At 45.2% G+C, this 16,764-nt stretch overlaps 10 protein-coding genes across 10 annotated transcripts; 7 read left to right on the plus strand and 3 right to left on the minus strand.

Moving 5' to 3' along the window:
* Window positions 1-206: 206 nt before the first annotated feature.
* Window positions 207-1,187, plus strand: GLAREA_02537 (NAD(P)-binding Rossmann-fold containing protein; the record flags this gene model as incomplete). Its single annotated transcript, XM_008087623.1, has 1 exon — window positions 207-1,187. The coding sequence occupies one exon, from the start codon at window positions 207-209 to the stop codon at window positions 1,185-1,187; it is 981 nt and encodes a 326-aa protein (XP_008085814.1).
* A 366-nt stretch (window positions 1,188-1,553) lies between these two features.
* GLAREA_02538 (Cytochrome P450) lies at window positions 1,554-3,153 on the plus strand (the record flags this gene model as incomplete). The annotated part of the gene is made up of 4 exons (XM_008087624.1): window positions 1,554-1,616; window positions 1,665-1,889; window positions 1,921-2,769; window positions 2,818-3,153. The coding sequence occupies 4 exons, from the start codon at window positions 1,554-1,556 to the stop codon at window positions 3,151-3,153; spliced, it is 1,473 nt and encodes a 490-aa protein (XP_008085815.1).
* A 534-nt stretch (window positions 3,154-3,687) lies between these two features.
* Window positions 3,688-4,377, plus strand: GLAREA_02539 (SET; the record flags this gene model as incomplete). The annotated part of the gene is made up of 3 exons (XM_008087625.1): window positions 3,688-3,727; window positions 3,779-3,788; window positions 3,873-4,377. 3 exons carry the CDS (start codon window positions 3,688-3,690, stop codon window positions 4,375-4,377), a joined length of 555 nt encoding a protein of 184 aa, XP_008085816.1.
* A 1,441-nt stretch (window positions 4,378-5,818) lies between these two features.
* Window positions 5,819-6,800, minus strand: GLAREA_02540 (Tudor/PWWP/MBT; the record flags this gene model as incomplete). The annotated part of the gene is made up of 3 exons (XM_008087626.1): window positions 5,819-5,907; window positions 5,958-6,687; window positions 6,747-6,800. The coding sequence occupies 3 exons, from the start codon at window positions 6,798-6,800 to the stop codon at window positions 5,819-5,821; spliced, it is 873 nt and encodes a 290-aa protein (XP_008085817.1).
* A 307-nt stretch (window positions 6,801-7,107) lies between these two features.
* On the plus strand, window positions 7,108-8,151 carry GLAREA_02541 (uncharacterized protein; the record flags this gene model as incomplete). Its single annotated transcript, XM_008087627.1, has 1 exon — window positions 7,108-8,151. One exon carries the CDS (start codon window positions 7,108-7,110, stop codon window positions 8,149-8,151), a length of 1,044 nt encoding a protein of 347 aa, XP_008085818.1.
* A 618-nt stretch (window positions 8,152-8,769) lies between these two features.
* On the minus strand, window positions 8,770-10,328 carry GLAREA_02542 (uncharacterized protein; the record flags this gene model as incomplete). The annotated part of the gene is made up of 5 exons (XM_008087628.1): window positions 8,770-9,430; window positions 9,478-9,708; window positions 9,767-9,828; window positions 9,879-10,088; window positions 10,134-10,328. The coding sequence occupies 5 exons, from the start codon at window positions 10,326-10,328 to the stop codon at window positions 8,770-8,772; spliced, it is 1,359 nt and encodes a 452-aa protein (XP_008085819.1).
* An 817-nt stretch (window positions 10,329-11,145) lies between these two features.
* GLAREA_02543 (uncharacterized protein) lies at window positions 11,146-11,815 on the plus strand (the record flags this gene model as incomplete). The annotated part of the gene is made up of 2 exons (XM_008087629.1): window positions 11,146-11,310; window positions 11,558-11,815. 2 exons carry the CDS (start codon window positions 11,146-11,148, stop codon window positions 11,813-11,815), a joined length of 423 nt encoding a protein of 140 aa, XP_008085820.1.
* Window positions 11,816-12,620: 805 nt separating this feature from the next.
* GLAREA_02544 (Di-copper centre-containing) lies at window positions 12,621-14,160 on the plus strand (the record flags this gene model as incomplete). Its single annotated transcript, XM_008087630.1, has 7 exons — window positions 12,621-12,853; window positions 12,899-13,018; window positions 13,073-13,127; window positions 13,180-13,266; window positions 13,321-13,517; window positions 13,573-13,817; window positions 13,871-14,160. 7 exons carry the CDS (start codon window positions 12,621-12,623, stop codon window positions 14,158-14,160), a joined length of 1,227 nt encoding a protein of 408 aa, XP_008085821.1.
* Window positions 14,161-14,529: 369 nt separating this feature from the next.
* GLAREA_02545 (Acyl-CoA N-acyltransferases (Nat)) lies at window positions 14,530-15,180 on the plus strand (the record flags this gene model as incomplete). The annotated part of the gene is made up of 2 exons (XM_008087631.1): window positions 14,530-14,911; window positions 14,999-15,180. 2 exons carry the CDS (start codon window positions 14,530-14,532, stop codon window positions 15,178-15,180), a joined length of 564 nt encoding a protein of 187 aa, XP_008085822.1.
* Window positions 15,181-15,836: 656 nt separating this feature from the next.
* GLAREA_02546 (uncharacterized protein) lies at window positions 15,837-16,460 on the minus strand (the record flags this gene model as incomplete). Its single annotated transcript, XM_008087632.1, has 1 exon — window positions 15,837-16,460. The coding sequence occupies one exon, from the start codon at window positions 16,458-16,460 to the stop codon at window positions 15,837-15,839; it is 624 nt and encodes a 207-aa protein (XP_008085823.1).
* Window positions 16,461-16,764: the final 304 nt, after the last annotated feature.

Consider the following 16,764-nt stretch of genomic DNA (forward strand, 5'->3'; position numbering starts at 1 on the left):
AAGAGATGAAAAACTTGGAGCCAATGACAGGCAATATACTGTGCCGCAGGTATAAAGTGACGCCGCCAACACCAACCAAACTCTCCTTATCGACTTGTCAGTAAGCCGTACGGTCTTTTTTTATTTCTTCTCTTTGGTTTGTAGAACTTGTTTATTGAATTCGAAGGCAAAGACATTTACAAACCATCATATCATTACCAGTCAACATGGGAGTCACACTCAGTCAATTCTTCCCTCCAACTGCCGGTTTAACGGAGGCCAACCTACCCACCCAAGAGGGCAAGGTCTTCGTTATCACAGGAGGTGCATCTGGGATTGGCTTCGAGCTTGCTTCCATTCTGTATCAAGCAGGTGGGAAAGTCTACATTGCTGGACGGTCCGAAACAAATGCAAAAGACAGTATTACAAAACTCCAAGCTCGGCCTCTGACCTCCTCGACGCAAAAGGTTGGCACTCTTGAGTTTCTACAATTGGATTTAAACGACTTCAATAGCATAAAATCTGCCGCTGAAACTTTCAAGAGCAAGGAATCAAAATTAGATGTGCTATGGAACAACGCCGGAGTATCATTACCGCCGCTAGGAAGCAAATCAGAGCAAGGATATGAACTTCAAATGGCGACAAACTGTTTAGGACCTTTCTTGTTGACACGTCTACTTCTTCCATTGCTAGAAGCCACAGCCAAAAAAGCACCCGAAGGCTCTGTCAGAATTGTCTGGACAAGCTCTCAGATCGTAGATCTCTCTCCTTCACTTGCAGAGAAGATAATGTCAGAAGTCACAACACCAACAGCAGACAAACAACGCAATTACCTTCTCACTAAAATCGGAAACTGGTTTCTAGCCAATGAGCTGGCTCGAGAAGTGGGCAAGTCAGGAATCATCAGTGTCTCTCAGAATCCAGGAAATTTGAAAACTCAATTGATGAGACATGCGATGTGGATGGCATATGCAGTTTACGCCATCACGTATCCCGCAAAACAAGGCGCTTACACAGAGCTTTGGGCTGGTTTATCGACAGAACTTACGATGAAAGATAATGGAGGCTATGTTATTCCGTGGGGAAGAGTGCATCCTGCTCCTAACGAAGAGTTGTTGAAGGAGATGGGAAGGAAGGAGAATGGCGAAGGAGGTGTGGCTCAACAATTTTGGGATTGGTGCGAAGAACAAACTGCAAAGTATATGTAAAGTGACTGTTTCGAAATGAAGACATATGTTCGAGACCTAAAGAGTTCGCTTGAGAAAAAGTAATACAATCAACATCCTACGGGAGAATACAAAACTCGAGGGAGACTAGGATTTTCAATTGTCAACTAAAACATTTCAAAGAGAGAAAAACGCGAAAACTGTTAGATTGTTCAAGACACGAATCGTAGTCCAACAAAATCCTCTGTCAACATGTACGTATGTCCAACATTTTGTGTCACAACCAAGCTGGGCTGCATCTTCCGGCTGAACGCTGCATCCAACATGATCCAACAGCTTAGCACCACCAGTGATTTTGAATATTGAAACCACAATTAGATACACAAGATTCCTTCAAGTAGTGATAAAATGCTTTTGACCGATGAAGATCTCCTCATGCGCTTAGGACTTGCAGCCCTACTCCTCTCAGCCGTAAGATTGTACCTGCCTAGGTGCTAGACTTGAGCTAAGTCTCCATAGTATCCCATATTCAAAGCGATATATAACCTCTACTTCCATCCACTAGCCTCTTTCCCTGGTCCATCCAGCTGGGCTGCCTCGCGGCTTCCATACGTCTTCTCGCTCTTGACCGGCACCATCGTCCAGGATATAGAAAAGCTGCATAGAAAGTACGGCCCTATATTGCGTGTAGCACCAAATGAAGTCACATTCGCCCATCCTGATGCTTGGAATGACATATTCCAAGTACGTCCGGGACACTTAAACGTTCAAAAAGGATCCTCTCTGGTGGGGTCGTTCACCCGGTCGAGCTGAATCTATCATCAGCGCTGAAGGGAACGATCATGCCCGGATACGCAAACTTATCAGCTATGGCTTCACACCGCGAGCATTACGAGTGCAAGAGCCCATAGTTCAGAAGTACGTAAGTTTGTTCATCGAAAAGCTTTCTGAACAAGTCCAAGGCCAAACTACTGTCAAAGTTGACGTCGTACCGTGGTTCAACTATTATACGTTCGATTTGTTTGGCGAGCTTGGTTTCGGGGAGTCCTTCAATTGCTTACAAAACTCACGGTACCATCCTTGGATAACTCTGGTATTCAACAGCGTCAAAGCAGCTTCATTCGTCACCTCAACCCGTTTCTACCCGCTTATTGAATTTGTCCTCATGAAATGCATTCCAGCATCACTGAAGAAAACTCAGGAGCAACATTTCCAACACATCGTCGACAAAGTTGAACGGCGACTTAATTGGGAGGTCCAGAAGCCGGATATCATGTCTTACATCATTGAACATAATGAAAAAGATAAATCAATGACATTGGGTGAAATACAAACGTTATTTTCAGGACTGGTCACGGCTGGTAGCGAAACCACGGCAACTTTTTTGGCTGGGACTGTCAATCATCTTGTCCAGAATCCAATGATAATGGCAACTTTAGTATCTGAAATACGACAAAGCTTCGATAAGGAAAGCGATATCACTTTCGAAGCCATGTCTAAGCTACCTTATCTCACTGCTGTGATCAATGAAGGTCTTCGACTTTGTCCACCAGTCCCGGTTATGCTACCGAGAGTCGTTCCCGAAGGAGGAGACACAGTATGCGGACTATGGATGCCAGAAGGGGTAAGCGAAGAATGCTCAATCATATGTGTTTCACTAACAAACCGACAGACAAGTATTTCCATACAAGCTTGGTCCCTCTTTCGCGACCCAACTCTGTTTCATCGAGCGGACGAATATCTTCCCCAAAGGTGGCTCGAAGCAGAAAATCCAAATTCTCAGTATTTCCAGGATCGACGAGACGTGGTGACGCCATTCAGTCTCGGCCCTAGAGGTTGCCTTGGAAAAGATTTAGCATGGGCAGAGATACGGTTGGTATTGATCAAGCTTCTGTGGACTTTTGATTTAACTGCAACCACCAACCTTTTGAAGTGGGAGAATCTGAGAACGTTCCTTCTTGTTGAGAAAAAGCCTGTGGAGGTCAACATAAAGCACAGGAGTGCATAATGTATGACAGTTTCGGTTAGGAAGTGTGTTTGTACCCAACCCAGAATGAGAAGTAGAGCATCTTTGTAAACTATGAGACATCTGTTCTCTAATGCTATCTTTCTTTGGTACAGTCAGCAGTAAGTATTCCAGATTCATTGCTTTCGACTCATGAGCCAGGAAGCAATTGGGCAGAATTGTTTGTAATCTACTCAAGAGCCAAAGTAGTATTTTATTAATGTATCAATCCAGTTTTGAAGGTACAAGAGTGCGTTTGCTCTCTTTTGGGGCATTGTGTTTCCCTTGTTGCTGATTCATAGTTGTTGACAGCTTGTTTCAAATCCACACTTCTGAGAGAAATTTGAGTGCATATAAAGGAGGCTTTGGGTACAATGATTTGCTTCCTTAATATTCATTTCGTGGAATACGCCTAGACACACTGAAGCGAAGGATTTGTCCTGAAGGAATTTTGATAATCACATCCCCTGACTAAGAAGGACACCATATCCCATTATATCGGACGGTTGCGCCGTCAACTTCTCCTCGCTTCATACCATGACTGGCGTGGGTGGTATCGTTGCCCTTATGGATGATGGTAAGCAACCGAGAAACTCTCGAAAATAGTTTTGCTAATAAATACTTGCAGTATCGAGTCAGTAAATCGAAATTAAAAGGACAGATACAAAAGAACTAGGCCTTTTTGCGAAGGTTGAAATACCGCGTGGCACTTATATCTGTAGAGAAGACCGTCTTTTCAAAGCCAATGATGGACTTGAAATACTGCTTGGGTTCTCAAGACTGACATCTTCGCAAAAGAAATCATACTTGGAACTCCACGCATATATATCCGATCAGGTCAAGACTCTTGCGGAGCAAACAGGACGTACTTGGGACGAAATTTCGGAGATGGATCGAAAGATCTTGTCAGTCCACGCGACCAATAGTTTCGAGGATGGGGTGTTCCTGTTTGGTTCTCGCTTCAACCACTCATGCGCTCCGAACGTTGCGTTCTTATACGATTCGAATATGGCGAAGATGAGTTTTCGTGCCACAAGTAATATTCCAACCGGAGAAGAGCTCAACATCTCGTACATCAGTTTGCCTGATCTTCCTCGCAGCCTTCGAAAAGAAAAATTGAGTCATTGGGGCTTTATATGCACATGTCTCGCCTGTGAAGATTCCCCACGAAGCGAACAAGGAGAGCGGAGACGACATGAGCTTATCAGAGTCGCTTGCGAACCTTAGGAGGTTTGGACCTCACACAGAACAATCATGGCACCACGTTTCGAAGTTGACGCAAAAATTTGCTGCGATCCAATTTGCGGAAGGGCTGCCGAGTGCAAATCTTTCCGAATCGTGAGTGAAAATATTATCCTAGTCAGCATGGTTCTGACAATTATCTAGTTTTCAGGTCGCCGCTTTTTATTGTTGGAAATTAAAGGAGCGCAGAATGACATACTTGTACTTGGAGAAAAGGTTAGAGTTGCGTTGTTACTACGCCGGAGAAGACCATCCCGATAATCGGGAAACATTTGATACCGTCAAAAGGATAAAGAAGGTAATAGAAAAGTCAGAGCCTTTTGATGACATTGTTAGAGGATGGTTTGACAAGAGAAGTATGAGATTTTAGTTAATGGGGTAGCAAGTGTGTACGGAGAGAGAGAGAGACTTTCTGATTTGCTAGAGTTGTGTATCCATTCTAAATTTCAAGATTTTGGGATATTTTGGCAGCTCTCGAGCGGTGAAAAATATAGCATGTGCTTGACCGCCTGAAGAAAGGAAGATAAGAAATCACCCCCAAGCGTCTTGACTAAAGACCAATGACCCATAACTAAAGCGAACTGATCCTCGTCCCTTAGTCCGGCTTAGCAGCTGACACGCTAATACATGCTAACGTGCCCAAGCAAGATGGATTACAGGCTTCACCAGTGAGTTGCAAGTCTAACGGATCACCTCCTTCCAGTAGAGTACTAAGATTCAGCCCAAAACACTAAATTACTCAACGTTTAGAAGGCGAAACATGTACGTAAAGGATATCCCGTCTGGCAATATACTAGTATTTCGTCGATACTACGCCGGTGGAATGAACACTTAGGCAGCGCAGGGGTCACGGTCTGGGTCAGGTATTGTCAGCCTCTTTCTTGCAGTCGATTGACTACGTCAGAAGAATTTGCGAGGTATACCATCGTTAACAACACTCGGCTAATGAATCCAGATGGGTTTTAAGAGCAATGAAGTGCAACTTGAAGCAAGCTCTGGATCGTAGGCCCTGCTTTCACGGAATTGCCAACACAAGCAGTCTGCGCTCCAAAATGGATGTTTTCCGTGTTTGGGTCAGCAAACTGACAAGCGGCGGTATGTCAACTTTGTGGTTATTGGAACGTCAAGACTGCTATCGGAGCACCAAGAGCGTAAATCGACGAGTTTGCGACACAACAAGAAATTATCGGTAGACCGGATGGGCAACCATACACAACAAATAGGATATCCTGAATTGTTCGCTGCGATACAATGTCGATAATAGCATGACTAATTAAAGACTGTCTGTCAGCTTCTATAAAAGCACTCGCATAATACGGGGACGTCAGAAGCGACACCATCCGGAACGCCATGTTTATACTTGCAGAGCCCAATTGATTATCGATATCCATACTCCGGTTTTCCCCTTTATATGCCAAATTTGGTATCAAATATCCTCATCATCACCTGGTTGGTATATGTGACGACTTCTCGTCTGGTCCTTACGCATGCTTTGACCCGAACCTGTAAATCCAACTGCAAATCATCAGTAAATAGCCCCAGTAGAAATTGGTCCCGAAGTTTACCTCGACCATGTACACCTTCTGGTGTGCGGAACATGCTGTCCTTTTTCCCCGCCTTTCCGAACTTCCCTTTGGCCGCAAAATCCTGCCACTTGTTTTTGCCAGCTTCCAATTCTTTATTTGCCTTGATCTTTTTTGGGACCTTAGCGGGTCTTACAGGACCGTCACTAACCTTACTTGGTTCTCGCTTTGTCTGCTGAGCGAGTTCAGGATTAATGTCTGCCGCAGCGGAGATCACGTTCGTGGTCGTAGGCGGCGGAGGTATAGGAGCTGTGACTGGTGTTCCATCAGCTTTGCGCTTGTTTGGATTGACAATGGGTTTGATGTCCTTGGCTCGCAGTGTTTCGGTCGTGTCGTAGCTCTTGAATTTAACGATATATACAGGCGCAGTCGAAGAACCAGTAATAGAGGTGATTCTCGCAGGATAGAATCCTTTATCGCCGGAATGCCACTTTGCTAACACCGTATCATTTACCGCAAACTTGGTCGGTGTATCGGCCTCTTCGGGAACAGGAGTCGATGAGGTCTTCTTGAACGCTGGATGGTTTTCGCGAGACCACTTCTCCTTTACGGTTGGCTCTTGTTTCTTTGGTAATGCATTTGGCACTGAAGAAGGCTTTAGTTCTTCGATCGACGCTTCAGTGAGGGAAATGACTTCTTCGAGTTCGGTCCTTAGATCCCGAAGCTCTGCACTGTCGGGGTCTGCCTGTAACCCGGATTGGACTGCTTCTAACTTTTTGAACATTACTATGTGTCCGCGCCACAAGAGCCGTGAAGAGGAAGAAGGCGGACCTGAAGTTTATATTCCTTAATCTCATTTTCCAAAGCAGCAATTTCGCTGGCCATTTTCTAGACGTCGAGTGAAGCGAGACGTTCTGCTTCAAGTGGATTCAAGAGCTCGGTCGGTAGTCAGAAGTTTTATTGCGAGGCAAACGCGTGAGGCTTCAATAAATAAATCTATTAGGCGCGACAGTGATGTGACCGGATTGAATCTTGAAAGTTGAGGGGCGACGAGCAGCCTGACGGGAAGGTGGAACCACCGGTTACGTAAGCGAGGCTGTCCGAGGCTAGCACTCGACGTCTCAATGAACATCCCCCAACAAGCATCCCTATCAACAACATCTGGCAAGTGCATACAACGTGAGCATCCAAGATGCAGGGCTTTAATATGGGGCGTTACGTCCCTCCGGACCAGGAGGGAGTGGTGAGCGGAAATCAGCTTCACGGGAAACATGCTCTTGGAGCGCGCGCAAACAAGATATCCCAAGGAATCCTCACTGTACGATTCGAAATGCCTTTCCCTATATGGTGTACACACTGTCCCAAACCCACGATTATCGGCCAAGGTGTTCGATTCAATGCGGAGAAGAAGAAAGTGGGCAACTACTACTCATCGCCGATATTCAGCTTTCGCATGAAGCATGTGGCCTGTGGTGGTTGGATAGAGATTCGGACGGATCCGAAGAACACGGCATATGTGGTCACTGAGGGCGCGAGAAAGAGAGACTTGGGCGAGGACAAGGTCATGGATGGCGATCTGAAGATAATGACGCAGGAGGAACGGGAGGCTATGAGAGATAATGCCTTCGCATCCCTGGAAGGAAAGGTAGAGGACAAAAAAAGATTGGAATATGCCAAGCTGCGGCTTGAAGAGTTACAGGAATTGTCTGAGAAGCAGTGGGAAGATCCCTATGAGAAAAATCGTAATTTGCGGAAGGCCTTTCGCGTTGGGAGGAAGCAGAGAGAAGCAGATGCTGGGGTGACCGCTACGCTACAGGACAAGATGAGCCTTGGCCTTGATCTTTTGCCGGAGAGTGAAGCTGATGCAAGAATGGCTAAGCTTATTGATTTTGGTAGCATTGATACGGAAAAGCATGTACCAAAATCGATTTCGAAGCCTCTATTCGAAGAGAATGTCCCACCACTGGACTCTAATTTACCGAAAGGAAAGAAAATGTTAAGATCGGAACAGTTGGCTGAACAGCGAAAGAATGCAATCAAAAATGAGATAAGAACTAATACTAGGGTTGCCTTAGATCCTTTCTTGGTTCTGTCAAATCCACAGGCCAAATCTGGAGGAAAGTTGGTGCTTTCAGGTTTGAAAAGAAAGAGGCTTGAATCTGATGAGACACCCTTACCGGGAGCTCTGCCGGACGCCACAAGTGGCAGCGCGTTGGTAGATTATGATTCCGATTGATATGACGTCCAAAGTTCCGATGTACGACTTCAGCAAACGGCCATCTTGGTCCTTGCGTTACATGGTGTTTTGGCTTAGATTGAGGCCCGGAAGCTAAGATGCCCCGAATTCTACTCTTGACAAACCGCGTGTGGACAAGGTGTGTGCAGTTCCAGAAGAACATGGTCCAAGTAAGATCAGACGATTTGGCTGAAACTTCCGCTTTGACGGTAACACAGATATATAAAGCCCAACCACCACGAACACCAAAGCCTCTGGCGTCCGAATTGTACTACTGGCACACACATCTAAGAAGTAACAAAACCCATGCAAAAGAATGTCTCCTCAGGGCTGGTCACGAGACCAGTTGTGTGCATGAGGACTTCAAAGATGATACTACTGGGGCTATGAGATAATTCTACGTCAATCAAGATGTGGTTGAGAGGTCCTTCTGAATGTCTAGCGTTTGAAGATTGCTGGTGCGCAAACATCAATGCTGTAGGGAAAAAATAGTATTATCGTTTAACCAGGCTGGAAGAAATCTCGCTTGCCATCGAGAAGTAGAGTCATAAAGTACAAAATTAACCCACAAGCTATGCTCTACAAAGTCACGCCAAAATATGAAAAGGAGTCCTGTTTTCATCTTGTAACGCTTACTTCCACCGTTCTCATGATTCCGACCCTTCTTGCCCTCCTTTCCGTTCTTCCCCTTCTCACCCTCTCCCTTTCTCTCCGGGCGTATCTAATCCCCTCAACCTCCAATTCCACCTCAAGCTTTTCCAACTTACTCATCCTACTACTGCCAGCACTAATCCCACTGTCACGTCTCCACAAACTCTTCTCCTCTTCGACACTTAACCTACTTCTTTCTCTTCCCCCTCCTTGGATATAAATCCCATAAGTTGGCTTAGGTCCCATAGGAATGTTCGCCATTGTATCTCTGCCGTTCATACCCTCTTCTTTGTCATGACCCAAACTCAATGGAAGGCTGATTTTCGGATCATGGCCATCATCTCGTGGTTGGCAGAATCGATAATTACGATGAGTCTTCGCATGTAAGATCATGATATCGCTTTTTGATGGCCGCCGGCCTAGTCTCATGGACGTTCGGGTTTTGATTGATGAGGCTGTGTCGAGAAGCGACGAGAAAAGAGGTCGCAGTGGGGGTAGAGAGGCAGCTAGGATTCCGGTATTGAGTTCCACGCTGTTCCAAATGTTGAACGAGTTATTGAAGAAAGAATCCGTATTCTCGAAGAATGATGAAAGCAGATACTCTTTTATTATAGACGCAGCGCAAGCACTAAATTGCTATTAGCATTGATTCGCACTGGGTATGGAGGCACATACGAATAACCCAGCCCAAGAATACATATTAGCGAAATCTTGGTTCTGAGATTGATGCTCAAACCTAGAATTATAGGGACCGGCAGAGTAGCGAAAAGAAAATCCGTGAAAATGTTGACCGCACCGTTAAACAGACCAATACTACGAAAAATATCAAGGTCGTAACATCTCGTTCTGGGACTTGCACGAAGAGAAAAATCCCAAGCGGCGTCGATCGGAGTGCATTGGAAGATCCTTGTCCAAGTTAATTCAAACTTGTAGAAATTCGTACTCGCAGTCGGAGTTGACTTACAATGTGCCTACGCAAGCCAAAGTAAAGATGAACAAAAAGCACATCCAAATAATGATAGAACGCTAGGATTTCAAATTAGCCTGACCCGCAGCTGGGGAAAGCAACCACATACTTTGAACCATTTCCCTTGGACTAGCCTAATGAGAAAGAACCCAACAGATATTTTCACTGCACTAATACCGACGACAATGATCCAACCATGAAAATAGCTATAATGCAAAATCTCTTGTAAATTGGAGATGAGATGAGGATTTCCGATGTGCTCTCCTACTCCAGCATGTACTTCCAGCACATAGAAGACGAATGCTACCACCGAGCATATCTGTTGCATTTTAGTTGCGAAGCTACAATCGAATGTAAAACTTACCGCAGCACAAATCATCGCATAGTCATCCATACCAGTAGATTTAAGTATTGCGATTCTCACGTACATTCGTAAGATAACTGCCGTACAAGCAAATGCGGTGAAAAAGCCAGTGATCGCCAGGATTCTCTGCCCATTGTTTTCCAAAGAGACCGGCTCAAAGTTGAAGGGAGATACAGCATGGCGTGGTAAATACATTTTGGTAGGTCTCTCCAGCAGTTCGCCTGCCAGAAGCGAAGCCTTGGTCGTTGCTTCTTCGATATCAGTAGCTCCTGAACTCCAAGGGCAAATGATAGTAAATCTATAGGAGCTCAGCTATAAGGTAAAAACCCAGGAACGAAGCATTTCATATGCAAGCTCTTCGGCATTGTGTACCCCGGGTTTGCTACTCAGCAACCCAAACCAGGTGGACATCCTCGACAAAATCTGCCATATTCCGCCATGGCATTTCTCATTAATCTGGTATGATTGGCGAGCAATACGTCTGGTATGGCACCCAAATGGCTTCAGATACCCAATCAACACTCAAGCTTTCAGAAGGATGCAACCCGGGAAACCACAATTCCCACGCACATACACGCCACCAGCAGTTCGCCGTCAAAATCTCCAAAGTTCAGACGGCCTCTGCTTCACGGGAAGGAAATCGGGCCAAAGACGGGATGAACCCATATAGCCTGATGTGTGTGTTCCGTAATGCGGGGAAAACCATCTTGAGCAAGGCGGCCCAACCATTTTACAAGGAGACAGATTGGTGAGCTGAGTAAAATAATGCAAGCCTCACGCAGATTGAGCTCCTGGCATCTGACAAACGACAAAAGCAAAGCCAAAGCTGCGGTCAGGTCTTCACACCACCTTTTTATGGAAAAGGTATATCCGAGCACTACTCGGTCAAGAAATATATGTAGAATAGAGACGATATATCGATGGATTTGACATTGCAAGACACGACGTCCTTGCAAGCAACAGCACCTTGATTTTGCAAGCTCGCCTCTTGCAAAGCTGAACAGGAACGGAAATGGAGAAAATAGGTGATGAACGTGTCACGAAGGGTCAAAATTCTAGCAGTAGCTCCCCTCGTGAAATGCCATATGGTGGCTCCGTCTCAAACATGGTTGAAGCAGTTGATAAATGCAGGGTTGTAGGCCGTGGTCATGGAAACACAAAGCAAGAATCGAGGATGGTACGTCACGTGATGGAAGGTCCGTGGAAAATATCATTTCCTCTGAGAACTTCTCAAATAGAACTTCTCAACACCATAACATGTCCCGACGACTTGATTCTCTGAGCGACGCTTCAAACGCCGAGATGCTCTTATTTCCAGGCGCTTTCTCATAAACGGAAGGGCTTAACTCCCACAGGACCGGAGTAGGTGGTCGGGAATACAAACCTACGAGTTCATTCTGGACTCGGCTTACAGAATGATGCAGACTTTCTACCTTTCCGCCACGCGTTGTACTACAGTGTCTCCAGCCAAGACGTCGGTTGCAAATGGTATGGCCGCCCATGCTATTTCCTATGCAGAGGCTGGTCGGTCGGCCGCAGGCAATGATACCGGACTAGCATCGACTGCCCTCTTCCTCTCTCGGTTGCATGCAGAAAGATGTCTCCTATTTTCCACAGCTTACCGTTGCCGTCTCAATCTGAAGTTGGGATGCTCTTTGAAAATAGGTTTTATATCCCGATGACTTGGTACTGCCAAAGAAACAACAGGCTTCTGTCCTCTGTAGGTTGGGGAACAAATGCCAGCGTTTGCGGATTTTTATCAGAAAAACACCACAACCGAACCCGAAAGAGCTATTGTCTGCAAGGCTTCTGCGTAGATGAAGTGATCTTCTTTTTGTGTTGGTCGTCTTCGGACACTCGATATCAACTCATCTCGTCACAACGTCTTTCACGCCCACCTTATTGCTTTCTAGCTGTTGGAAACCTTCGTCTCGCGATGCCACCTATGCGCAGATCGCAATTCTAAGTTCAAGCAATGTAGTTGTGCTCGTATAACGCATTTACGAAGATGAACCTTTAACCAGCGTCCTAGCCGTAGTCATTTGGGAGAGATCGCTTCCTGCCAATCAGGGCAAGCACATTCGCTAGCTAGTACCTACGTAACTTGCAGTACTGACCAGTTGACAGGGCAGAATGGCTTCACTGATAGAAATCTACCCATGTATGTCAGCATTCATGCTGAAACAATATATTTCAATGGTCGTGCCCAGGATTACCTGATTGCAATACAACATTTAGGCTGAAACGTATATCTCGACTTCAGATACATATCTACATGTTCTACTCCAAGTACTCACGGGTCTACTTGAAACTTTGCTGGCTCCATCGACGATATAAAAGCTACCGCGAAACTCATATTTTTTTCCCTTTCACCCTACAGATTGATGATCAGATTTATTTTCTTCCCTTTCCGTTTCCCCGTATTTGGAGACTTGTTGCTGAATAGACATTTGTTTGGTAAGAGTCCATACTCTGAATACACATAAGATGCTATCATCAACAAGGCATGTTCTGCAATATTTAATCCTTTTGTCCTCCTCTTCACAATTGGCTTGTGGGACGGCAACTCCAGATCTGGGCTGGAAAGCCGGTTGGAAGCCAGCTTCTTCATCTCTGTCGGATGCTCTTGCATCAAATGGTCTAACTAATCTTCTCAATGCGGACAAGACTCACTGGAGTCCTGATTGTTCCATAGAAACTGCTGTCAAGCGTAAAGAATGGTATGTCATAAGAGCCTGAGAATATTCTTTGTTTGACTGTGGCAGGACCTCTTTGAAACCTGGCGATCGAAAAGCCTATACAGATGCGGTTGTATGCTTGATAAATAAACCATCTCTAATTAGCCAATCTGCGATGGCATCTTCAGCGCCCGGGGTGAAGAGCAGGTACGTTTTAACTGCCGGAGTTGTGCTACGCCAAATATATGCTAAAGCAGGCAGATATGACGATTTTACCGCAATTCACATCAATACCACCATGACAGTACATGCGACGGTAAACGGTGTCACATCTCATTAAGTAATGGACTTGTGGTGACAATCAGCAGGCAAACTTTCTCGTATGGCATCGTTACTTTCTCCTCGCTTTCGAGACTGCACTCCGCGATGAGTGCGGGTACAAAGATTATCTTCCGGTTTGAATAGTACTGACCTCCTGCCATCGATACCAAACTAATCCATATTCAAAGTACTGGAATTGGGCAATTACTGCCCTAGATCCTATCAATTCACCTGTATATGATGGAAGCGAGTTTTCGATGGGTGGAAATGGGGTGTACGAAGAACACAATTGCACGAATGGTTTGTTTAGCACTACTGAACCACCACTGGGCTGTATTCCTGCGGGTGAGGGGGGTGGATGTGTTGAGACTGGTCCTTTCAAGAAGTAAGCGTGTCAGAATAAGCAATCTTTGCTAAGATTACTAAAGGCGATGATTCAGTTATACTGTCAATCTCTCGCCCATGCGACCTAGTTATCCAGATCCAGCGCTCAATGGGTCTCTGCCAGCACTCTCATATCTCCCACGATGCTTGCGACGCGATGTCAGCCCTTGGATCTCGAGCAACTATACGAGAGATATAGACATTGCGAATCTCATCACCGAAAATCCGGACGTCTGGTGGTTCCAAACCATCTTTCAAGGAAATGGCTTCCCCGGAGGCAATTATGGTGTTCATGCTGGAGGTTAGTTCCATCCCTGTCGGTCCCTTTGTCAGAACCAGCCTCACTGGAATTAGGTCACTTTACTGGAGGTGGTGATCCAGGCGGAGACTTCTTCACTTCGCCGGGCGAGCCAGTATTTTGGCTTCATCACGCGATGGTTGATAGAACTTGGTGGATATGGCAAAATCAAGACATCGCAAAGCGACAGTATGCCTTTGAAGGTACAATCACCTTCAACGATAGCCCGCCTAGCAGAAATGGAACATTAGATGATTGGCTTGATATTGGTATTCTGGGAGAGCAGTTGAAGACAAGGGATATCATGAACACTGTTGGAAACGGGTTGTGCTATTTATATGTTTGAGATGGCCTTCAAAAATGGGGTGGTGAAGTGTTCGAAGCTGGTACAAGCATGCAATAGAGTTCGGCAAATGGGACGACATGCTACTTTACAGGACGTTGCAACATATTCAGAGAGAAGGTTTAGATCTCTTCCAAGCCGCGCGTTCTATCAAAGGTCGATCATTTTCGATCCAAAGAGGAAGGTAGATACTGTATTTTCTGGTCACTTACTTCATGCCCACCCTTGGACACGTGATCCATGACTCATACTGTAACTTTCCAATATAATTCAACGCCAATTCTGCTTAACTAGCTTGACCGCCTCCAGTTTAGTTGAACTAAGCTTTTGCATCCAAGGTCCCCCAATTCTTAACTCGCACGACCAATCACCATGGCGCCAGTAGTAGCATCCTCCCCTCGCTTAACCCTCCAAGTCTTCTCCGTACCCGACCATTTCGAGGCTTACTACGAACTAGAAATGGATCCCGAGGTCACCAAATGGTCCTCAAATCCACCCTTCAAAGATAAAGAGGAAGTTCTGCAGAAACTCAATAATCGACGTCCCACACCTGAGAAACCTTGGTCTCAGACTTGGGCTATATGTTTGAAACCCGAGGATCCGGACGTTGATGAGGGTAGTGGGAAGTTTGTTGGGGCAATAGGTTTGCCGAGAGAGATTGATGTTGGGTATAGGATTTCTCGGGCGTATTGGGGAAAGGGCTTTATGACAGAGGCGTTGGTCATGTTTGTGGATATGTTTTGGAAGTTGGATGGTAAGATTGTGTTTTATTCCTTATGGGACGTTGAATACGGGAATCTGGAAAATAAATAGTGCAGAGGATGCGACTGACATTGTATAGATTATGCGAAATACAACAGAATTTCTGCTCATGCTGATTCAGAAAATGGAGCTAGTATGAGAGTTATGGAGAAGGCTGGGTTTAAGAAGGGAGAGTACAAGAAGGCATTCTATGAAAGAGGTGCTGTTCCCGGTGTGAAGTTGGATTTGCAGGAGTTTTATATCGAAAGACCGACTAGCTAGCATGTATGGCTTCTCATCCGTCCGGAGTCATAGTGGTTCGAAATTCAGAAATTGATAGGTTTGGTGTCTCAATTTACTGCAAATGTTAGAATAATGGCCAGACAAGCTCTGTGTACACCTTTTGGTTGAGTTTCTCTGGTACCAGAGAACTTGTTTTACATCCATGCTGTTAAATAATCGTTTCATAAAAAGCTACTATAAAACGCCTCTTAAGAAGTAGTAGTTGATGGAATCGACGCCTCAAAAGTTCCGACCTAGGGGTTATGTTCACGGTTGTAGGATCTATAAATTATATCGGGGTTTCCGAGTCAAGGGAGGCGTGTCTCCTGTCACGAAAACCAAGTCTGAAATCTGCTATATTTTACGCCAGGGTGTCAAAATTGTCGTTTTAGCAGGATCTTCATAAGTTCATCTAGGAATTTACTAAGCATACATTGTAAGTTTCCAGATATGTTATTTCAGAAAGTCTGCATTTTGATCTGCATAATTTATGGACACCAACTGCAAAAATCCACTATGTAATAAGATTTCCCATCAGTTGAGTTGCTCCAAGCATGTACTCACTTCATCTCCAGAACCGAGTTCGATGCCAGATAAGATCATGCATTGACCAAAGTCACTCCCAGATGCACCAACAAAACCCACAATCTCGATTCTTAACATTTCTGGTGTTTCCGTCCCTTGCCTGGAAACCGTTTCGCTACAACATTCCATCCATCTGTATCAAACATCTGTCCACTAGCCACTGTCACACCGTTAGGATGAACTGTACACTGTTCAATGATATCCCCCACGTAATCTGCGATAGTAGAACAAGGAATGGTCATCGGATCATCCTTTTCGGAACACAAAACTATCTCAGCCATGCCCACACAAGAAACCTCAGTGCAGGTCTGACCTTTAACTTCGCACTTGGCGTCTGGGAGTCGCAGCTGGTCCATGCCCTGTTTGAGCTGGTTGACGTCTGCTGCATTCCAAGGATGGCCAATTAAGTGGTTGCATAATCCTGGTTTATTTTCTGTTCTTTTCGTGTTGGATTCAGAGGACTCGTATGTCTCAGCGTTGAGAAGGATTTGAGATTCAATATCGATGTCCGGATGAAGTAATTTAGCTTGTGCGTATATATCTTCGATTGTACCTGTAAGATTAACTTTATGACCGCCGAGCATACCGCAAAACCTCATAGTAGCCTTCGGTTCTGAAACATCTGGGACGAGAGGAGTACTGATGCAAAAGCGGATGAGGTTGATCACCCATATGGCGAGGGTGATGGAGTGCATTTCGCCTATCTTCGAGAGATGAGCCAAATGCTCATCAGATGATTGTTGTGTTGTTAGAATAAATAATGGTCTTGAGACAGTCGGTATTTTGCTTATTGCGAACTGTGATGATCAAAAGAGAGAGATCATTCAAAGAAAGGACAGCGGGTCTCTATTTGTACCCATGATTCGCTTCTCGCATTCCCAGTCATAGGTTTCCACGTTAGTGACATTGCTAGATCTCTAATAGGGCTTCAGTGTTCGCTTGCAAGCAATCTTAACTTTCTCTTAATTATCTTCGGATCTGAGTCAAGTGAAGCGCCCT

This window comes from Glarea lozoyensis, assembly GCF_000409485.1.
Source record: "Glarea lozoyensis ATCC 20868 chromosome Unknown GLAREA6, whole genome shotgun sequence".
NCBI classification, from domain to species: Eukaryota; Fungi; Ascomycota; class Leotiomycetes; order Helotiales; family Helotiaceae; genus Glarea; species Glarea lozoyensis.